The sequence below is a fragment of the Ornithodoros turicata genome, chromosome 10 (genome assembly GCF_037126465.1).
Source record: "Ornithodoros turicata isolate Travis chromosome 10, ASM3712646v1, whole genome shotgun sequence".
Classification (NCBI taxonomy): domain Eukaryota; kingdom Metazoa; phylum Arthropoda; class Arachnida; order Ixodida; family Argasidae; genus Ornithodoros; species Ornithodoros turicata.
This window is the reverse complement of record NC_088210.1, coordinates 24,592,617-24,616,291: the sequence shown is the minus strand read 5'-3', so window position 1 is coordinate 24,616,291 and position 23,675 is coordinate 24,592,617. Positions and strand designations below refer to the sequence as shown.

The window sequence follows — 23,675 nt, the reverse complement described above, 5'->3', positions numbered from 1 at the left end:
ACATTGATTTGCACCGTATTTACGAGGGGTTTGTATTCGGAGAAGCATTCCCCACAATACAATTTACGGAGCAGCCAACTGCACGGGTTCGTGAAACATGATCCAGAGGTCCTCGAACGATATAGAGCTACTTGAAAACGGAAGCAAGCATGCAGAAGCTCTTATATGTTTTCTCGAATTTTTTTCCGTCATAAATCAATACGCTTATATCAATTCTGTGTCCTTACAGCGGACACTGCTTGCGTTCCTTATCTTTTATCCTCTTATGCAGGAAATCTAACAGCGAAAGCCTTCTTTAATATTCGCAAGCTTTCCACGAAGTAGTCTACATTTATTTAGGTGCACAGCGTTACATAACGGTTTGCACCTGAAGAAATGTAGACTACACTACATGAAAGCTTGTGAATATTAAAGAAGGCTTTCACTGTTGAATTTCCTGCATATCATTACTGTTCTGGACGCTGGCTGTCTTCTTCACTTCCCTCTGCTTTTATCCACTTCCAATATTTCGACATTGAGTGCTGTCGAGGGTGCTGTTTGCTTCAAGATTTTCCAATCTGCTTCAACGTGTGTGCGAGAAAGAGAGAGAGAAAGAAAGGAAGAAAAAGCAGAAGCTTATCGTCGGAAGTCATTAAATGTTAAGGTTGAGAGGATCTGCCTAATAGCAGCCACTATATCTAGGCAGTTATTGTCGTTCGTTCACGATCATGGAACTTTATTGGCGTCGTATATTTGCCGCCTCATCGTATAGTGCAACTAATTAATTGGAAGCGTAGATTGTGGAGACAAGTGCTTTTAGTTTCCCTATTTTATGCATTGTTCATTTTTGATCCTTCCGGTAACGGACCGCGGTTGTGTACGGGCGGGCGATATATTGCCTCGCGCGCGCGGGCGCTACATTTGCTTTTAAGCACTCGATAAATTTTCAAAACGATGCGGTCGTCGTCGATACTGTAGCGCTAATTAAAATTAACACGATATTGGAAAACCTAGATTCCGCTCGACAGAGAAAAATAAAATCTGCACGACCGTTTTCGAAAATTCGGGCAAGCTCCCTTCAAGAACTTGTGTTATGTGTTTTTTTATTTTATTTTTGTTTTTGTTTTTACGTGTCGCTTATTGTAATATTTTGTGTCGTGACGTCAAGAACACGTGATTTGTGATGATGTGAAATAAAAGCACCGTTTTGTGATTACGAACCGTGGGCCGTAGCAACACCACCTAAACAGAGGAAGCCCGCGCATTGCCTTCTCCCTCTTTCAAATAAGAGTCAGAATTCGTCTGCTACTGCGATTCATCGTTCTGCGAATTCAAGAACCCGCAAGTGATTGCAGCTCACCTGGAACCTGCAGACCTAATATTTAGACAAAAAGTGCAAGACGCTTTCCAGAAAATCAGTTTTGAGAAAGATTGGGACCGCTTTGAGCTTTATTTCCAAGTTTTCCCATTTAGTACGCGGGGACGTTCGATCACAAATCGTAGACGACGGTGGTTCGTCTGCACGGCCACGACCGCTGAAAGCACGTTCGTTATTGGCTACGGCCGTTGAAAACACGATCCTCATTGGCTGACTCTCAATTGTTACGTCACGTCTACGAGCAAGCAGCCTTTCTCTATCATAGGTGTTGTAGATTGTAGTGTTCAAATCGTAGATGCGGAAGTGATCATCCACATATTCGATGTGGACTTCCGCTCTCGTGCCGCATGTAAAAAGTGTATTTCTCGGTAGTTCGACTCGGCCGTGACTGCCGGCGGAGGGCGCTGCCGTCGTGTGTGTTTCTGTTTACAGTGGCTCCCAATCAGTCGAGGCACCTTCTATCCCGCATCCAGGAATAAGATGATTTACGCCGAACGCGATTTACCTTGCTTCAGCCTCCTATCGCGCAAATCATAGTTGGGCGTAATGCAATACTAATAACGAAAGCGCCGCCGTATATACGTATTTTGTTGCACGCGAATTGACTTCCTGCTTCGTCCCATTTTATCTCTAACGCATTTTGTCCGCAGCAAAACATCATTACTTTGCACTCGAATCGTAGGGACGGCAATACCACCGTCGGCTTTTCTCCCGGCCCTAGCGTTCGCGCGTGGCATATCGATGAGACGTCCGCCGTGTACGCGCTTCTTTCGGATTTACCGAGCCGGCGATATATTCCCGAACGTATGGAAGTCTATACTCCGTATGTATCGTTGTCGGAGATAAATATCCCGGCCGACGTGCCTTCCCTTTGATGATTGATTGCGCCTTTTGTTGAATGGGCGGCACCACTTAATCAGTCTCTCGTATTTTGTTGCTCTTCGAATGCACGACAGATCGGAATGGACAGCCATAATCCACTTAGTTTCGTGGATAATCTCTCGCTGTTTGCTTCACCGGTCGACGTCTTGAACACGGTTGCCAGCGATGATTCCAGATTTCGCTAACTTTGGCTGCACTGTCACGAAAAAGGCGTAGAAATTGGATGGGATCTCGAGGATTTCGAACGTATCGGACCTGCTCTGGGCATCGGGTTCAGTAGCGCTCTTTTTTTTTTTAATCTTTGCTGTCATTGACAGATACGCCCTAGCGTTAGCAGTGTAGCTGACAGTGTAAGAGGGTTTATACGAGGATGGTACTCCAGCCCGATAAGGAATGTCGTTGATACCAGGAGTCATTGATCTTGATGGTATAGCGTACTTTGGTGCGTTCTGTTGTTGATGATGATGATGATTGAAAGAAAAAAACTGGGCGCGTTCTGTTCTAATGACATTTCGCGTTCATTCATCGCAGATTCGCAACAACAACAACAGTAGATGAGGACGGCGAGATGGGGTGCTCCATCGCGGTGATAGATTCGCAACTTCATCTTTGAGCATTTTGTCAACCGCGTTTCAATGCGGCAGCTTTGTAGGGCCATAGTTGAGGTTATTGTCACGATTACTGTCATTATCACGGTTTATTTTCATTTCGAGTGAATGCGGGGACTCGAACAAAAAGTGAAGACGCCTTCAGTTGACAACGCTCATTATACAACTTTAAATTTTTAGGCGAAACTCTTTTTGAAATGCTATTAAATTTGTTATGAAAACCTTTTTAATGAATTGTGAAATTGTTTCATTTTTATCGTTTAATTAGCCTAATTGTTACTGTGGCGGTTACACAGTTTCAGCGTGCCGCAGAGTCTGGCGATCACTTCGTGTCACGTGGCTCCATAAGGTTATGGACGGACCTACACGGCGGTCGGTCCTATATACAAAGCTATCGCTTTAATATGTATCGTGTTGGCAGTTTTTATATTTGCCCATTTCGTTTAGGTGCCGCGTCTTGAAAAGTAATTTGAATCACATACATTTACGGTTGGGAAGAAGAGAGATTGTCTATAGCTTACTCGAAGTCCCAAGTGCACCGAAGAAATGAAGGTACAAAAGCAATAACATCTCTGTTCACATTTATGTTCACGAACAGTGAGAACTCATTGAGAACGCATTTCTCGTTTAGGCTGAACAACCATGTGCTGGGGAGTTGTACTTTCATATCTTATCGCGATAACAACTCACTGACGGGCGCCAAAGAGGTGCGATCTACTGCTTGACCAATATATCTCTCCTGACAGGGACATAATATTAGTTATCAATGCTAATCATGGTCCCTACGCGTTCCTGTAACGCAGGGTATTTGTTCAAGGAAGGACGGGTAAATAACAAGTGCTTGTCCTTGTTGACACTCTGTGGAATCATGCTCCTCCATACCTTGAGCGCCCTCGTTCGGAAAGAAGATGCGCAAACGACGTAGCTTAACAGTCGTCCTATCTTTGTCCGGTGTTTACATTCAGGCCATACTTAGCTGTCGAGAGATTCTCACTGGCGCTGGAACTTGGTTCTTGAGAAGCGTCAAACAGACAAGAAATGCTACATGTCGGTGTCCTTTGTAGTATTGCCCAGCAAAAGTGGTGCCACTCTGCTCATTGTGACAGAGCTCCCGGAGCTCAATTGTGACTAAACAGCTCTATATGCTGCATGGACGGTAAAGGGCCAAGTCCACGGTTGACGCGGCATCGCATTACCTGCAAAGAGTGCGGGTGCTCAGTCGTTGTCAGAGTTTTAATTACGTACGTCGTCAATTACGTGTTTTAACGTCGTATGTCGTATGGCGTCACCTTCGGTGCCATAATTCAGCGTTCGGTTAAAGTAGCGTTTAACGAATTAAGCCACCGCGTTTATAAGTTAATCAGACCAAGCCAACGGACGCGCGCGTAGGAAATGAAATTCTTTCTAAATGGCCGCACCGAAAAAGCCCAATTGCAGTTTACTTCCTGTTTACATACAAGCGCAGTGACCTCGCAGTTATTAACCGACCCAAGCTGTATGATAAAGTCGCAGTATTTTCTGATGAGTGCTTTTTTTCCCAGCGTGTGGGTGTATTTGTGCAAGTTGCACACGTTAGTTCTTGCTTCTGTCGGTGTCACTTCAGGGGGCATGGACCCGAGTTATTGGTCGAAACTATCTCGGGGAAGATAATCGGGCGGAATCGGGTTTAAACCGAAACAGTCACACCCTCATTGTATGCTGTTCCATCCCATCACGTAACGACCGTAGCAAATATTGCAACTTTGCCTCAAAATCTATGTGGCAGGGCCACATTTAGATTGATTGATTGATTTGATGTTTTCTGGCACAACAACAGCAAAGGTCACAAGCCACATTTTGGGTCTGCACTCTTAAAAATAAACTTCACCGCATAGCACGCTCCTAGCCAACCATCATCTCGAATGATATCGTTATCTGCCCTGATTTGTTGAAAACGGGAGGCGTACGCCTTTTCTGTGACAATTATGAACAGCATAAGTGTCACAGAAAAGGCGTACGCCTCCCGTTTTGAACAAATCAGAGCAGATAACGATATCATTTGAGATGATGGTTGGCTAGGAACGTGCTATGCGGTGAAGTTCATTTTTAAGAGTGTGTACCTCGAAGCCTCTTTTTGATATGCCTTACGTCTCAAGGAACGCGTAGTCTAATCAACATTAATTCTAATTAACACTCCAAATCACACGATATCGAACAACGCTCTGTATAATTGGAGAGTTGGATATTTCGAACTTCGCCACGTTGTATTCCCAATGAGCCCCTCGGAGGTTCTCGTCTCGGGTCTCTCGTCGTTTCTCGTGGCATGAGTAGCTCCGTCTCCTCTATGGCTTGCCTTGTCTTATCGTGGTCAACAACACGTCAGATAACCTCTGTATACAGAGCTAGCCTGACGATACGCTGCAGGAAGCAAACTGAGAGGTCATAGTCTAAGGAGCCCTCGCTTTATCGCTCGGTTCTTCCCTTTTTTTCATTCTTCAGGAGCACCATACGAAAGTGAAGCTGGCGCCTAGATAGCACGGGCTCTCGCAAATGCCATCGAGGATTAGAGGCGACACTATTCAACTCTGGCCTTTGGAGTTGCAGGTAGAACACGCTTTTGAAGAGTGTGACCTCGCGAAAAAGCGTCATTCAAGTATATACTAGGTGCGCACTATTAGTCTATAGGGTCCGAGAAAAAGAGACACCGCGCGCTGCTTCAAATAGTCCCCCTTGCAGAAAACAAAATACAGTCAAACTCCTTTATAGCGAACACCTTTTTAACGAAAATACCACTACAGCAAATTTTTTTTTGCGGTCCCGCTTGAGCCTATAGATCCAATAATCGACATCCTTTTTAACGAAAATACCTTTACTGCGAATTTTTTTGGCTGTCCCCTGAGTTTCGTTGTAAAGGAGTTTGACTGTAATAATAATAATGATAATAATAAAAGTGAACGTTAACGCACTGAACGGAAATGATACATCATTTCTTTTATTTGACATGCTTGATGTATTCGATATTTCGAACTATAAGTCGCACACTCGACGTATTTGATATACCCTTCGGTTATTTCGTACACCACGTCGCTATATGTGGCGTCCACAAAATCTTTGACGTCCTGAGGAATACAATCGTGTCGAACGCACATCCTTATAGAGAAGTGAGTGGGCTGGAGTAGTCAGCCAAATCTCTCCATATTTTTCTTCTTTTTCAAGCGAAACCTCTACTATTTTCTTGCCTTCACGAAATGGTCGTGACCTGGCGCTTGCGTCCAAAGTTAACCTGTGGAATCTTCTTGGGTCAAGTCCAGGGTTGTGTCATCCCCTCTGAGTTGGAAGTGTGTTTGTGTCTGCAAGACTTCGGGGAGTCGTTGCCGCAGGCGGTGGCATTTGGAAAGAGCACGGTTGGGTATTGCACGGTTTAAAATCGTTGGAATTTATAGCGTAAGCGCATGAAGGCTTCAAATGTGTTTGTGCGATAATCATGGTTATATATTTAAAACGTGGAGGCGGAATTACAATCATTGACCTATGGAAAGGAATGCACAGGGCTCAAGTCAAGACAGGTAGTAAGCTTTATGTCCCTGCCTTATGCTCAACAATTAGCCATTAATCTCAACCTGTAAGCTACAAACTAGACAGACGCGCGACACAACCGTGAACCTAACTTGATGAATATAATTTAATCACAAATTAGTGCCCCTTACAGACAGATTTAAGAACATCCCTTTTTGTGAAAGCTGTTGATGGTTCCGTTCAATACGTCGAGATCACCCGTAAGTTTCATTTTATGTTCAGCATATGTTAACAAACAGCGGAAAAGACATACATTTCATACGTACATTTCATTTTATATTTCGTTATAATCCTTTTTAATGTTTGTAAATAAGGTTTATATTTGCATAATGTGTCACCATTTTCCTTCTTATTTGTGCAGTGAAGACGCTCGTGCTAGTAAAAGAATGTCTTCTTTTTTTTTTAATGGCCGCATTATTTGGCGTTGTGCCAGAGACGTTTAAATGCCGTATAGGTTTATAGCCGCCTCGTTGGGGATAAATTATTTGCGAAGCTCTTTTTGAAATGCTATTAAATCTTTATCGAAACCCTTTTAACGCTTTGCGAAGTCGTTTCTTTCTTTTTTGTTGGTCAGGATGTTGTTGATTACTCAGGTAGATACTACAAGGTAGACATAATTACCTTAAGACACTCACAATCGGATAAACCTAGGGAAACCAGTAAACACGTACGTTTGCATGCATGTATGTTTTGTTACTGTGGTGATTTAGACATTTTCAGCGCACCTCAAACACGGCTTTGGCGGTCACGTGTCGTAGCAACGTCACGTCATCCTACAAAGTCACTGACGGACCAACACAATGAGTGGCCCTATAAAGATATCGGTTTAAAAATTAAATAAATAAAAACAATTACGTAACAAAAAACTTCGTAGTTCGCCTAGTGACCCGTGGGGGGGGGGGGCGCATAAATGAAGTCGTCTGGACGAATGTGGTTCAGTTGCGTCACTTAGATATCTCGACGTAAAGAGAGAGAGAGGGGGGGGGGAGAGAGAACTCTGTTGAAGAAAGCTGTTCCTTGTTTTCCCCCGATGAAGAGGGGGGGACGCAAGAAGGACCTTGATGAGACGCGGCGAGCCGTATTTTTGGGATGCACAGGTGAGAGAGCTTGTAAGGCCCTCGGGGTCTTTTCTTGATGATGTTGTCCTTTTGATGCCAGCCTTCAAGTTTTTGTACGATTGACCCAGCTCTCACGACTGGGTAGGTACGCTCCGCTCGCACTTTTCTCTTCTGCCAGACCCGTCTTTTTTTTTGCAGCGTTTGTGAGATATATTTTAGTTTTTCTCTCTATATATATATAAATATACTCGCTAAAGTACGACAGTAATTCCTGGAAGAAATTAATCACGGCGCCGTTTCATGTTTCCAGAACCAACTTTGTGTACTCGTCTGAATAACGATCACAAAAGCAAAAAAAAAAAAAAAAAAAGGAGCGGGTTCGAAACCTACCGATGTCACATCTGAGCTTTTCCCTGCGTTTTCGTGTGACCTTTCCAGACTTACGCCGTCTCAGTGCCCCCTGAAGTCAGTCCAAGTGTGCCACTAACATTCCTCTCTCCCTTTGCACATATCTGTGCAGTGCTCGTATCTGCATTTGTTTCGTGGTATCCGAAGGGGCAAAAAAAGGCACGACAGGAAACGAGATAGAACGTTGACGATTTCACCGTATAAAGATAAATCCGAGATTTCTAAAATAAGAAGGCAAAGACTAAGATATCAGGGAGTAGAAAGACAAAGTAACACTCCAAGGTTGCCTCTTTGGTTATTTAATATCTTATTTCTTATCTTACTCTCTTATCTTATTTAGTATCTTGCTACATCTTACTATCTTATCTCATTTACTATACTATCACGCTGGAATAGGGTGTGCAGTTCTAGTTAGACATAACCCCCACTTTACATCATACAATAAAAACAAAATTGTGCAATAAGAACAAAAGCTAATAATAATAGAAATGGAGGAAAAGAATGGTGTATTGGAAAGAAACAAACGCTTTTAGCCCCTAATAATAATAATAATAATAATAATAATAATGGACGATAGATTTAAAGGTAACGTGAGTTACCTTACATTTGTTTCCCTTAATCCTATATATTGCAATCATTCCCCATTTTAGTCTCCTAACTCTGAAGTTATCTCCTCAGCACTGCAAATAGTCGCGAAACATCGCACAAACTTCCACGCATTGGGTCCCAAAAGGGAGTAATAGTGGTGGCATTACATCTTCTTCTTACAGCGTATAGCGTAGTCCTGCAAAATGGCGTTCCTGGGAACACACACACACAGGTGGCATACGTTTGCAAAGTGCCCCTTCCGTGAAATGGGGTCACCTCCCGTGACGTTGATAGGGCGTTGACGTTAATAACTTCTCTCCCAGCGTTGGTTCGTCGAGTGAACGTTTTATTTACGCGAAAAGAAAAAAAAAAGTTAATCAAGTATACAGAGGGCTTGCGCTGGGATGAAATTCGAAAACAGTTGCGTTCTTCCGGTTTACGTGGAGGAAGCAATGGTATAACACGATGTTGTATTTATGAAGCTGAACCTCTAATGTGTGACGCCAAGTTACATTTCAAGGTGGTAAAACTGTATGGAAAACAACAACAACAAAAGGGCCCCTTCTTGTTGCATTGTGCTAAACACGTTTAAATGCGATAGCTCTAGAAAATAAAAATAAAAAGCTATAGAAAATTCACAAACGGCTGCTACCCATTCACAGGCAGAAACTGGCGATATGTGACCGAAGATAACCCACTTGGAGGTTCGTTCACGTGTGCTGTGATCTACACGCCTTCTGCGTTTAATTACTGGTTTGGCAGAATGCTTCGTGATGAGAGCTGACACATTAATTTCGTTCAGACTATTCCAAATTACGTCACAAACTCTTTGTTTTAGCATAACAGAAAAAAAAAGAAGAAAATAACATGAATGAAAATTGCTACGCAGGACGAAGTAAAAGTTAAACACGCGGGAGAATACGGAAAATAAGCTTCGTAACTTATGTATACGCCTGGTGGTTTATTAGCGAGGTCTCTTTCGACGCAAGCGCCCTCTCAGTGTGCTTCACGGCGGCGGCGACGTCTTCGTCGACGGCGGCGTGAAGTCTATATACGAGGAATCCTTTTATGTTTCCCATCAATTTGGCCGGCGGCGGCTCACGAGCACGGCCAAGAAAACGACGTCGTGCCGCGGGGAAATGGGAAAGACAAAAATCGATTGGGAGGATATAAAGTGAAACTATTCTCCATCTCTCCCGAATTTTGTGCCGCCGCTGTTTATCGATTCCTGTATTTTTTTGGGGGGCCTTCATGACTCGCCTCTGTCATCAGATTGGAAAGGGGTACCTAGAGCGGGGGAAGACACTCGCTTCGCGACTTGATTTATACTCACAATAGGAACTAACGTGATACTACAAAATAAAGACGAACGCTTTAAGGGGGGGCGCAAAGCTACTGTGCGCATAACTCGAACATGTGCACGAGAACGGAGTGCGTTCTATCACTCGTTTATCTTAATTCCACAAACTGTATATTACTATAACGACCCATTGCTGCCCGCCTGCTTCTCAACGCCAGATTACACCTCCTACCGTGTCGACTGCTCACTAAAAGAACGGGTTCGTTTCACTAACACATTGTAATTTTACGATTCTTTCTTCACCCACACAGCGTGTGTAAGTGCGAACACTGTTCCACCATCGTAACATCGTTAGTCGCCATCCGAGACTCATCCGCGTTTAAGGACGCGCTGATCGATTTGTTTTGTTAAGTGTTGATGGTGATGATGATGATAGGAAAAAAAATGGAGATGTGAGCCCGCTCACTGCGGGACAAGATACTCCAGGTCCAGTAAAGAAAAAAAAAGAAAGAAAAAAAAAAAACGTCTACAAAGACGAGAGCTCTCCTATGTTAACTATGCTTGTTAACTGTTTCTATCAATAACGCCATATATATTTGTTTGTGATCGTAATCGTGTGATTGTGATCAGACATCTCCAGGACCTGCAGGCTTTTGGCCTGGGCCTGTTTGCATAAAAGTTGATTACTAGTCTCATACTCAACTTTTATGCAAACGGGTCAGACAGGGTCAGGGTCAGAAGATGACCCTATCTGCGTATTCACATGGGCGGCCTTCCCAAGAATACTCCGGTGGAAGATGCGCAAAATGTCACGTTCTTTTCGTGCTCTTCTAGCCGTTGGAGAATATCCTACGGCGCACCAACAAGGTATTCCGTAGCAGACGACAGGGTCGATGGTGTCGTCTGCTATATGCGCGGTACGTCACTTCCGATATGCCGGCGCCTTAATACACAAAGATAGCCATTTATTTATTTATTTATTTGTTCCAACAAGCTAAACCAACCAACCAACCAAATGAAGAAATGCCCTACTTAACAACGTCTTTTGTGTACAAGGAGTAACAACACAACGATTTCTGATTTGAGTGGCGCAAGAAATGTCTGACTTATTTGGTATTTTCGACACATACTGCGCAAGAACAGCCGGCTCGCTAGAGGGCGTTGATGAACAACGTCGGCCGACTGCATTGTGGGTGAAGAGAAACGATGGTAATAACGCCTTGTAAACGAGGGAGTTGCGTGCAGTCGCTCGGCCGGCGCTCTCCTCCTGGGGAAAATTAATTCCGCTCTGGACGGCAGATGTTCTTAACATTGTCGCAGGATTAGTTATACAGAGCGCACGCGTCCTTCCCGGTGCATCTTGCTTGCATGAGATATTCCTTCCTGCGCGTTCTTGTGCACCGAGCGACGCTGAATGGGGTCGAAACGATGTGCCATGGAGGTGAAGCGGGGTGATGGCCCCTTGCGTGTTTGATGACTTTCTAAGCATCATCTGTTCACGTGACTGTTAGAAGTACGGGCCCCGCTGGCTTTGGGAAGTCTTCCATAGAGCTTTTCCTGGGACATTATCAGTTGAGGCTCGTATATGGAAAGGATCCGCTACGTCTATGACTGTATCGTAAAAAAAAATGCATAGTAAAGCACGGTCTCCAATATTTGATGCCGTTGAGTGCTGTAACTGTTTAGCGTGTACATATGATGCGCGAGGATGTTTACACCATTGTTGCCACACATGTATGAAAGAAGAAAAAAAAAAAAGAGGCCTCGCTGACTTAATTGGTAACGTGACCGCCCACTAATACCGATGTTGCAGGTTCGATTTCTTGTCATTACAGATTGCTTAGTATTAGACGCAGATAGATAGGCATTAGTAGCAGGCACGTCGTATATTTAAGTGCCTGGTCACTTAGCTGATAAAGCCAATTCCAGATTCATCGTTCCTATCTCCGTCCCAACGAAACGGGAGCACCGGTGGGCCTTGTGTTGTATTGGCCGATACTTCTCTTGGCCAGCGTAGTCCTGTTACAACGACCGTTGCTGTCCGGGGAGCAATTAACGACCGGGCGAGAAGAAGAGAGGAATAAAGACAAAAGCGGCGCACCTGCAATTCATTAATAAGCTCCGGTGAGCGGTGGCGGAAGCCTCGGAATAGGATTAACTTAATCGTCCGTGCACGGCCAGACGGCGGCTTGTCGCTGGGCGCGAGCTTTCTGCGCATGACAAGCACATTGGTTTAACAACGCGTGTATGACTACAGTAATGCAATTACTCATTAAAAAAAAAGAAAAGAAAGAAAAAGAGTGATTGTATTACTGTTGGCAGGAAACGTCATTTCGTTTTATTGTTTTTGCGACCTGCAGTTCGTAGCATCCTGAGCATAAAAGTGAAGTGTGTAGTGGCGTGTATTCTTTCATATTTTGGGAACACTGTTTCGTGTCCTATTATAAATACTAGTTGTAGGCGCGGAAAGATAATATATTCGTTTTGATGAGGTCTGCGTTTAGAGTAGAGACTACTTTATTGTTTGCGGTGCGGTCCGTTATTAGAGAGTAGTACTGCGTATTGTTCTACTACTTCGCCTTGCGTACACAAGGAAATAGTAGGTTCACACACCTCATTCGCCGGACCGTGGGTTCGCGTTTAGCGCGTGCGCAGTGTGAACACGCTATTTTCTTGCGTACACAGAGCGATTGGGTGTACGCCACAGCTAAAACTCGCTATCGCTTCACATGCTTACGTACATGGTGTCCACCGTAACTATAGAAGTAATTTTTAAAAATAGAAAAATCACTTTTTCCGAGTTTTAACCAATGGCGATGTACTCTACGCCTAAACGCCCACCTTACGAGGGCAGGTAAGCTTCTGTGTCGATGCATTAATTAACGTTCGTTAATTAACTTTTTAACTACCAAAGATAAGAGATTGACCCAATGAGAACACCGTATTCCTTGGGGTCACTGGTAACGTCACCGTTTTCCGAACAAAAATGAGAACAGTTATAGCGCGAGGAAAGGGCCAGGAAATAAGGCGATCTGGTGGTCATGTTTCGACTGTCAAGTAGAAGCGCTCGCATTTTCCCTCCACTGCATACAGAGGAAAGGAAAACGGGAGCGCTTCTACCTGAGCGTCGAAAAATGAAAAATGGTATGTGGCTGCAACGACAGCCATGTGTTTCGAAGTTTGTAAGCATGTCTTAATGACTGGGACATCGCACTTAAACGTTACCCTCTGTGTCTTTCAGAAGGATTACGGGAGTACTTCAGTAAGTTCGGGGACATCACGGAAGTCATGGTGATGAAGGATCCCACGACGCGGCGGTCGAGGTAAGGCAGAGTTTTATTATTATTATTATTATTATTATTAGTGTATACTGGGGTGTACTTAGTACGCTGCTGCAGACGTAACTGGCAGACAACGAACAATGGGTGTTGTACTAGACCAAGTAATAGCACTCACGGAAGATCGTTGAAGTGACTCAACAATACGGTTACAGTTCGAACTGGACTGTCTTGCGAGATATCCGACTAGCATCGGCTTGTCGGTGAAAACAAACTTTGTATGGCAGATTTTTAATATTAGGTCATAAAAATATCATCCGTACCACCATCACAAAGCTCGCTGGCAAATATATTCTGGAGGAGTTACTATATAGTCGACTGGATACCTTTAGAGGCGCTTTGGACGTACCACTCGATCGTTACAGAGCTTCGCACACACACGAAGGGGGGGAGTACTTTTACTCCTTTTGTGGACTACGTACATTCCCACAACCGTTAGTCCCTTTCAGCACTAAATGCGCGGAGGTTTATGCGAAGTTTATGGACTATTTGCGATGCTGCGGCGTAAGTTTCAGTGTTAGAGGACTAATATACGGAGTAATTGCAATCTAGAGTCTAGAAGCTGTAATTGCCACCCCCAGTTTAGTCCTTACCCGAGGGTATAGATATGGTGACTGAAGTATTTTGTCTGACGGAACGTTCAGAAGATAAGTAGAACATGAATAGTACATGTTCATTTCTCCTTATGAAGAGGGTCAAAGGGCCAGTCCTTCGAGATGCGCAACACTCGTCGCTCACAAGATGCACAGCGGGAAGTAGAGGGTCCGTGCAGATAAACTATAACCGCATTTTGTTACGTGTGCAAATGTGGGTGTGCTTTATGTTACACGTGCCCTACGGAGTATACGGTCTCAAAATTCACTGGCTCCACATCCCACTTCCTAATGGACATTCTTCGCAATTGTATCTGCACCGAAACATTGCGTGAACAAGGACCACGTGCGCACATACAAGCGAAGAAAGGGTAGACTGACGCTAAAGAAAGAAAACGGTTGCAAATGTCGACGAAGCCCGACGCCGAGATAAGCGCGCGGCCGGACGAGAGAAATACTCCCGCGCGCGATAAATTTAGCAATGGTGGTACGCGAATCTCTCTCTCTGTGCGTTTTTCTTTTCCCGGCCGATTTTCGAGTCAGCATCTCGGGGTGCATTTGGCCCTCCCCTTCAACCCCCATTTCGAAGAGAGAGTGAGAGAGACAGAGAGGCGCGTGATGAGGAGCTTGATCAGAACCCGCCGTACATACCTCCGTTTCTTCTCTCTGTGTGTTTTATGATACGGAGTTTCATTCTTTTTTTTTTTTTTTTTTTTCCCGTGACGCGCGCTACTTTTTCTCTTCGGTGAGCGTTTTTCGAGCTGACGGCATAACGGCGAGAAATACGCGACACGAATCGAATGGATAAGCAAATTTTGTTTGCTGAATCGCGTCATGTGTGAGTGACAACGGTGAACGCTTAGGGGTTATTCGCGGCGCGGAAAATTTGTATGGATTGGTGAAAGCAATTTGCCGTGTCGGTCGCGTGAAGGTAAGCGCGAAAATTCATTTGTTCGGTGTTACTGAAAGGTCGCTAAAACTTTTTGGACGTTCTAAAAAATTCGGCGTCATCTTTAGACATTGTGCCAAATGCGCTTTCATGCAGTAGGTTTACTTAGGGCCAGCGTTGATCGCAAGTGTTGTTAATAGGCCTTTTACTGTAACTGTGGCGATTACACAATTTCAGCTTACGGCAAAACACAGCCTAGCGGTCACGTGGTCTGTCGCGTGACAGGAAGTACGCGATGGTGGACCCTAGGAAGCTATCGCTTCAAAAATCCTCAGTATAATCGGCACAGGCCCAGGGTATTTCTGCAGTATATGGTATAGATAATGTTAGAGCACCACATTGTAAGGGGCCTACAGGAGACTGCGTTGCGGGGACTTCATAAATGGAAGAACAATCTCGAGCACTTATAGAGGCATCAATCAGTCTGCTGTTTGCTATTCTCCGGAGCAACGGACAAGAGGTGCTAGTTCCAGTCCTCACGCAGGGAAGAATGCACCCATCCAGCCAGCCAGCTTTTTTATATTTTTTATTTCTTTTTCGCAGCAGTCGGCTGCGTTTCAGGGAATCAATCAAAGTCACAGTCTGATTCTTCAGGCCAAGTACTGTTCGGCCATTCTAAACATACGGGGACATACGCGTGTCCAGAACATTGGACGAGGAAGAAGATTGGATCGGATGAGGTGGTTTGCAACTTCCTGTCAAAATGACGTAAGGGAAGTTGGGATGTCACGTGGATTTACGCTTCCGGTCCGAAATTCTGCTGGAGTCGCATAGCGTCAGCGTGTTTTCAACGTAAAACTCGGCTGATGGCCAGCGCCTAACTGCACTACTTCTGCGGAAAAAGGACATAAAATATATCGCGTATACCCTGGGATCCTGCGCCTATGGAAAAACGTCATCAGCGTAAAAGAAAATCGAACTAAGGAGTGTAGGCTAATCGCCACTTGCCATGCTGTGCACTTACAACGTTGAATTGTTTGTAGCTCTGATAACATTACAAACTCATAATGTGAAAAAAAAAAAAAAATAATTAGAGTCACAACTTCGTCTCAACCTAAAAGGAAACGGCTACATGCGTATGATCCTCAGAGTGCAGAAGATTGTTGCGTGAAATACTGCCTGTACATTTTGTTGTACCATATCTGAAATGTTGCTTGTTATCTCTGTTGTCAAATTGATTGCGTTGTAACGGAACATTTCGCGCAGCGAAAAATCGCGATTTCAAAGTGCGCGCAAAACGAAACCGAAAGATGCACAACGTGTCAAGAAATCTAAACTCTGCCATAAAGAAAGTGCGTGCAAAGTATTTACTTGTTTGTGGGGAAGGGGGTTGGGGGGGGGGTTGCAGGCATTATAGGCAGTTTATAAACTTTTGTTCTGATCCAATTGAGCGAAACTAAAATTTCGTACCGGAAGTTCGAAGTCCCACCGCGCGTAGCGCCACCTCTCAACTTGACAGCCACCAATTGAAATAAAAGTTTTAAAAATCTTAAATATAGAACATAGGTTCTTCCGTGGCCGTTTGCTATAGTGTGTCGAAAATGCGTGCTGCGGCTTTGTCAATAACGCATGTTTCCCCGACCCCCATTCCATATTCTGCAACGCCGATCTGTAGAGCGTGCCAGCAACCGCTCTTCAGTAGCGCATGAGGGACTTTCTCGCTTTCTCTCTCGCTTTTTTTTGAGAAAGCAGGAATGAGTACCGCTTGCTGCTCTCTGCACAGCGGTTCGCGTAGTTCTCATTTTCAGCGTTGCTCTCGACATGTATTTTTATTGGGTTTATTTACTTTTCTTGCGCGTAGTGACTGCGTGGTCACTAGCACCTGGCTGCGAAATCATTTTGTTTGTTTGTTAGGAAACGCATGCTCGCGATAGATTGCCTGAACGGACGAAATGTAATCTATTCCGTACTATAGCTGTGCTTCCAAAAATCGAACGCGCTGCACGGGATATGTGCAGAGTGTATTTTCGTCTGGCAGGGTGTGTATGATAGCTATTGATCGCGTCTAGAACACGAATGCAAACTTTTGTTATTGTTTTCTTTTTTGAAAAGTTTGGTACGGTTTCGTACTGCGGTTACTCAGTAATAACAGAAAAATTGGAACGGCTTGGCACCTATCCAAGTGGGAAGCTCATTTACGGCAAAATAGATGGAGCTGCCGTCACTTGTGCCGCAAGGCTTCTCGATAATCGCGCCCTCTGTGCGTGTGTATCAATTCATCCTCGTCATGCCGCGCTACGAAGCAGACGAGGATCTGTTTGTTCGCTTTATGCTTGTGGGTGTAGTTAAAGTACCACTACGAGCCAAAGAGAGATAAAGAGAAAAGAGACATGTCATTTTGGTTAGGAATGAACCTGGCTGAAAGTCTGTAAGTCTGAAAAAGACGCTCCGAGATCGAACGGTGTCGGCGCGCTGCGGAGAAACGATGAACTACCGTAGTGTTGATAGCTTGCTCGCGTCGTCCGCTTTTACACGTTTATTCCGCGTTCAGTGCAGTATGTGGAGCATAGGGGAACCGAACAGTATCGTACCATTGCGGCACAAGATTTTTCGGTGAATATACACAATAATTACGAAAAAGAACAAATCAACTCCAAACATCGGCCGGCGTGTTATGTACACTGGAAAGGTGACAGTGTCGCCCCCTATAGATCGATCTCGCAGCGAATAGGCTCGAAGATGAACTATAAATGGCGTCCGTGAACATTACGCGCGCGCTTCCACGAACCGAAACCTCAAAACTGCATAGTTTTGGATTCTAGTTTGGGAATTAGTTTCGGATTGGGGGAAGTAGGTGACGTCACCGAGAGCTCTGGCGTTTGTCTCCTAGCAACAGCGCGCGTCTCCGCAGTCCGACCCACGTTGGAAGAGCGCCCTACGACGACATATTTCTCAAAACTAGAACTTAATTACATGATTGCTTTCCGTGTTACAAAGGGAAACAATATTTTTAGAGTATACAATGTGAGGTAGCTTGATTGCAATGGCATAAATTGATTGATTGATTGAAAAATAAGAAATATGGAGATGTAGGAATTCTGAAAACACGAGATTTAGTCAAAAGCGTAGCTTTTTGAATTGGTATTTCTAAAGTTCGTCTACTCTTTAACGTCAATTTTTTCGAATTCAATTGTCTCAGAACACGATACACTGATGTTAGCAAAACTACTACTAATAGTAGAGCTTACTACTACAACTACTACTTCTCATGGCACTGTTTTCGCTCTCGCAACTCTATACCTTCTGTCTGTTCCCGTGCCGTTCGTGCGTGCGCCCGTCGCGACCGAATCTCCCTTTGTTGCTGTAATAGGGCTTAACGAAGGTTGCCGACGTGGGAGTCGCTTCCTGTAGCGCTCACGCGACCCACGACTGTGTACATCCGCATATCTTTTGTCCTTGGAGTCCATTTCAGCGACATCGCGCTGGTCTAAAAACGTTACGTGCGTTCGTCGTCTGTTTCTCAAGCGGACGACAGTTTCTTCTGGCACTTATTGGCAGTGAAGCCTCAATAGGGCTTCGTAAAGGGATTCTCTTTTTTACGTCATCATCTCAAAATATTTGTTCTTTTTTACGTCGTTGTGTGTTGCTATCGCGCGTCCTTGTTGTATGATCTAGGGTGTTTTATGAGTTAATTTATTTATTTGTTTCCGAGAAGTAGTGGTGCCAGAGGCGAGAAAGTTGATTTCGTGGGCGGGGCAATTGAACAGAGAGACCTTGTTAACCGTAAGACGTTAGTATTCTTTGGATTGGATTGGGCTTGAAAGAAAAATGACAGATCTATCGGAAAGCACGTTGGTCTTGTGTATCCAACCTATCTAATTTCTGCATGTGGATTGTTTCTAATGTGGATCGTTTTGAATGCGAAAATGAGTAAATAAACGACAGGGGGTACCTATACGACAGGTAAACTACAGGTAGGTAGGTATGCTCCTGAACCATTGAAGGCGGTTTAATTGTGGAAGTATACACGCATAGAATTACACGGAAATCATTATTGCTGCGAAACATACGTAGGAACTATAGGAAGCAGGTTTGTCTACCGGTATCCATGGCTAGATGGCATACCCCATTAACAAGGAAATCGAGGAATTTCAAAAGCATCGCGTAGTTCCATTCTTTAATCCTCTACGCTTGATGATTTCCGCGAGGTCATATACAATGGGCGAAATAAAACTCACGCCCGCTTTGTATTCGCAATAAAAAGTGAAATGTAACAGTGGAATTAAAGTAGGCAAAGTAAAAAAAAAATGAATAAATAAATAAATGGCACGCGGAAACCGATGGGGGAGGGGGCGAATAAGTAAAATATAAATAAGTGCTATTTTCAGTTCATAAATGGCAACGTCGCTTTGTCACTACGAAGTATGTACGTTTGCGGAACTCGAGAGGTCGAGCATTGCTTACCTAAAGGTTTTTAAATAAAAATCGTTTCTGATGAAATTCCTCATGCACGTATAAACGAAACCGATTTTTGCCTCCCCAGCGTTTTCTCGCGCAATTACGTCATCTCACGACGAGATAGCATCAGTCGAAGAGGGTTAACACTCCCGTTTCTATACCTCCCATTCAACTGTAACGCAATCGCAGTCGTCTAATTAAGCGCACCCTCGAAACCGAGCAACCATTGCTATCTTTTTTTTTTTTAAACCAACGACACGCTTTCTTTTTTCTTTCTTCTTGTTTACATAACTTTTGCGCCATAGGCTCTCGATCGCGACGACGAATAATAACTGTAAACACAGCACATGGAGGCGAAAAGAAAAGAAAAAAAAAGCATTCCGTGATTTTATATTCACGTGTGCGTTTCGAGATCTTCTTTTTTTTTTTCTTTTCACATCGTGAATGAACTAGAGCAACGTGTACCGCTGTGTCGGTGAATAGGAAGGGGGCCTCTAATGTTGTGAATTGGCACGCGGCAGTTCGCTTTGGACGTTTGTGCTGTGCCTCCATCTCTGCATGGGTTCGCCGGTGCGCGACTACATAATTTCATGCTAATGGATTCTTCTGTCGGACGTTGTCGTCAATCTATTATTCGCGTCCTTCAGTCACGCTGGTTGGATTTCCGCCTTCTTTTCGGATTTTGCCTTTTAATTTCTGCTTATCTTTCCGCTTTTGCGATCTGTCCACCTACAGTTTGTTTTTACGTGTCTGTATGTGGTATAAAAGGGTCAGCTGCTGGTCGGGCACCTAGCATGAGCTTGAAAGGCTGGTTGCTTTAGTGGTGGCTATACGCTTATCGGCGTGTGCATCTCTGCATTTAAGCGATGGCCATGGTTGGGTGAACAGCTTCTTTCGTCAGGCCTAATCTTTCTCTGTTTTATCTGCTTACCACGATAGCGATGTTGATGTTCGATCGCCCGTTTTGGTGGAGATAGCAGGTTGCAGGACAGTAGGTTGGTAGCATTGTACTTCGCCGGGAGCTTTGTCCGGACCCCCCCCCCCCCCCCTTTCTCCTCTAGTTTAGTAGCAGCAGCGTATGGAACTGAACGTAGCGTAGACGTACGGAGAAACGCAAAAAAGGACAGGCGCTTTGCACAGGACTCTTGGACCGTTTGGACACTGCTAAGCCCCTGTCCCTTTTATTTTTACGTTTCTCCGTATGTCCGTTTGTGTCTAGGCTAAGTTCAGTTTGATACTGTCCTTGATCGTATAGCTTTGTCTGTTGAGCGAAATTTAGCTCTTCTGCATATGCGTTGCCGCGCTTGCCTTCTGTGGTTGAGAGTTACGTAATTGCGTTTGTAGTTTATGGTTTATGTAATTATTTCCTACAGGAGTATGGGAAAGCTCGTTACACATGTTATCGCTTTCACGGCGAAGTGATTCTTTCGTAGTACAGTAGAGATACACACACATACACACAAAAAAAAAAAAGAAGAAGAAGAAGGAGAAGGAGAAGCAGGAAGAAAAACGCTATCATTGACAACGGATATGAGCTCGAAGCCAGTGAATCAGCGACAGTAAGACCTTATTAGCGAAAAAAAAAAAAGAGAGATAAAACTGTGGTGGCAAGTGAGCTTACCCTATGACCCGCTTTATTTTAGATCGTTCCAGGAATGCCGTATTCCATTCCTCCAAGTAAGAACGACTATCAGTTTCCCGAAACCTCGCAGTTATTATGCATTGAACAGAATCGTTCGCACCGTTAATATTCCATGTTTGCGCAAACAATGAATCTCGTAAGGTTCCGCCAGCTGTAGGAGACATTTGACAGTCGCGGGACTGGACTTTTCCTACGGTATGAGTCTTTGAGCAGGCTTTCCCGCAGTGTTATAGCGTGTGTGGCAGAGCACCCTTTACAGGGAACAGCCGTCTTGGCGACATGTAGTGTAGGATACCGTATGCTCCACCGCAGTGCTTTAGGGTAACTGATTTACGGAGTGATGCGAGCGTCAACACAACGCCACGATACGAGAAATTAAGTGAAATGTTTTGGACGCGCGTGTGAATTTCCTGCGAAAATTTCGTGAGGCAGAAATGTATGTAAGGCTCGTCCGCGTGCAAGTCGTACAATTCTAGTTAGCCGAAGTACAGCTCGATGCGTTGTAACGTACTGCACCGCAGCGATTTTATTACAACCCAAGCAGCACAACATCTTGGCCCAATATTGGCAATATCGGACCCATATTGGCACAATATTGACAATACCGGACCAATGTTGGCCCAATATTGACAATAGCGCTCATAGCCAAAGTTGCTTCGCGGCGCTAACAATGAGTAATAATAAAAATATTAAAAAAGGGTATAAAGAACCCGGTGCTTGTACCTTGGGCGACGCGACGGAGAAAATGACGGCCACTGGCCTTAGGTGTTCCGAGAAAGGATTTGAGACAGATGATCGTATAATATGTGTGGTATTATACGGGTCTGTTGGAGGAAACTCCATCCCGGTGAAATATGACGTCCCCGGATGAAAGATGGCACTCTTTGCCTGGGACGGCTGGCTTTATTGCCTTCCTAATGAAAGCATGCTCCCAATTAATTCGCGGCTAAAACGCCACTGCTCGTTCCCTTCCGTATGAGCGCAGGTCGCACTTCCACCAACGGGGACAGGTGCTTATGGTAATGAAATTTGGACAATGTGTCGTTGGCACCGCCATCTGCGCTTTCTTCTTCTATTCCTTCTCGTGTTGTTGCTGGAAGACAGTTTGTCACCGGGCAGAGGCGACAGTAAAGTATGGAGAAACTACGTCAGGAAGTGTCCGTCCAATCACAAGGCAGCAGTAAGGGGGTATTCGAAGACAGGCCCAAAGAAGAGACCAATGACTTCCCTCCATCGGCGATAAGGGAGAGATGGAAACTGGCGAGCTGCGTAGAGAGCTGACCTATTTGTAAAGCGTATTGGTGTGTTCAGCCTAACAAGGCACGGAGGAAGGAAGAAAAGCACGCTCCACAAGTGTATTTGGGAGAAGAGGAAAGCTTGGTGCAAGCGACGTATGAACATTGGATCAGTTTTAGCTTCATTGAAGCCCTGCAAGGGTCACGTTACCTGCGAAAGCCAATGAGGAGGCTCTAAACAAGCCGCTCTGGGGCCAGTCTCGGCTAACACGACCTCGAAACGAAACCATGATCGCCCAAACGACGTGACGTAACAATGGAGAATCCGCCAGTCGCGACCGCGCTTTCGGCGGCCGTAGCCATGGAGACGAGCCGTCGTCGGCCGCATGGGTAGCCACTTTTAGCCACAGAAAGCCTGTGACTGAAACTGTCTTCTGCGATTGGCTAACGCCCTGACCTTATATGTCTACGTGCGAAGGAGTGAGAGAGGGCATGAAGGAGGCCTTCTGTATCTATGTGGTGGTGCTCCTGCGCGCTACGATCATACCTAACCAGGAATTTCGAAACTACGTTATGCGTGTAACTGTAAAGCAAGCCGGAAAATCGCTGGTGACGTCACACGGTTGGCCTCCCCAGCTCCAGCTTCAGTTCTCCGTGAAATAGGGCGCCTTCTGTCACTCCTAATTCCTCCTTGTAAGAACGGCACGAAATATAGTTCGTCGACCCCGACAGTGTCACTCCGCCGCAGAAAGTATACTGCAGCGCCACCACTTGCTGCCTATACGGCTCCTGTAGTTTCGGTGTCGGCACTCTACTTATCGCGACGTAAGATGATGCGGCTGGCCATTGTACCCAATAGGAGCAAGCGTATAGGGCGGGGCTTAATTGTGTCTTTCTTAGGTTGAGCACGATTCAATGTGTTTTAGTTCCAAAAGTTAATAATATCTCGTTGTCTGGCTGCTAACATCACGCCACCTGCGGGTGTCAGTTGTAAAACGCAGCGTTGTTGCAAACTATGAGGTCTGTCCCTGCTTTCTCACACGTTTCTGGGGTGCGAGAACACGTAAAAAAAGCTATGGAAAGAGGTTGTCCACACAAAAAAATGGGTCCTTCTAATCTGCATTCATGGGGCGTTAGCTGTTAGCAAATGAGCCAGGCGCTACCGTAAAGCAGGATTACCCAGTTGGTGTGATACACTCAGATGTTCTGCACTATACAGCCGTTGACACGAAGGTTAAAGAGTAGAGCCTGGTTCCATATCGGTAGGGAAATATATGTCAAAGGGTTCCTATGGTCAAGCTCTGTATCGGCGAGGACAAACATAATTCGGGATTGTTATCTCCGAAGGCAGTGCGTAGGTCTGTCTAAAACAGCGTTCCTTATAGTAAGTCGACACTCAGTCTACTGTTTCTCTTTCGCCCATTGCTTGAGTTTAGTTACTGAAACTTTGCCATTCCGCAACTTGCATTCAAGTACACGCGTGCGTCTCACCGTGGTACGCGGATCACGTACGACGAGACAGGGTGCGACTGCGCAGTATGGCGGAAAGCCCTTTTGTGTTGGAAACCGGGTGAGAGGAGCAACAATATACATAAGCTGTGTTCGGCTAATAAAGTTGCGGGCTTCCCGGAGTGCATTTATCGAGTCTCGCTTCGGAACGGAAAGGAAGGATAGCTATCCTGTTCACCGGGCTTCGATGGCTACGCGGTTGCAATGTACGTTTTGCAACGCACGGCCAACAGCGAGGAGCGGGCTCTCTTTGGC

The 23,675-nt window shown here is 44.9% G+C and overlaps 1 protein-coding gene across 17 annotated transcripts in view; it reads left to right on the top strand.

Annotated features, from left to right (window-relative positions):
* Positions 1-23,675, top strand: part of LOC135371154 (RNA-binding protein Musashi homolog Rbp6-like) — a 344,111-nt gene that overhangs the window by 81,983 nt on the left and 238,453 nt on the right. For all 17 annotated transcript variants that reach the window (XM_064605199.1, XM_064605200.1, XM_064605198.1 and 14 more), the window contains exon 3: positions 12,998-13,079. In XM_064605199.1, the coding sequence (XP_064461269.1) occupies positions 12,998-13,079 (82 nt within the window). The remainder of the gene's footprint in view (positions 1-12,997; positions 13,080-23,675) is intronic.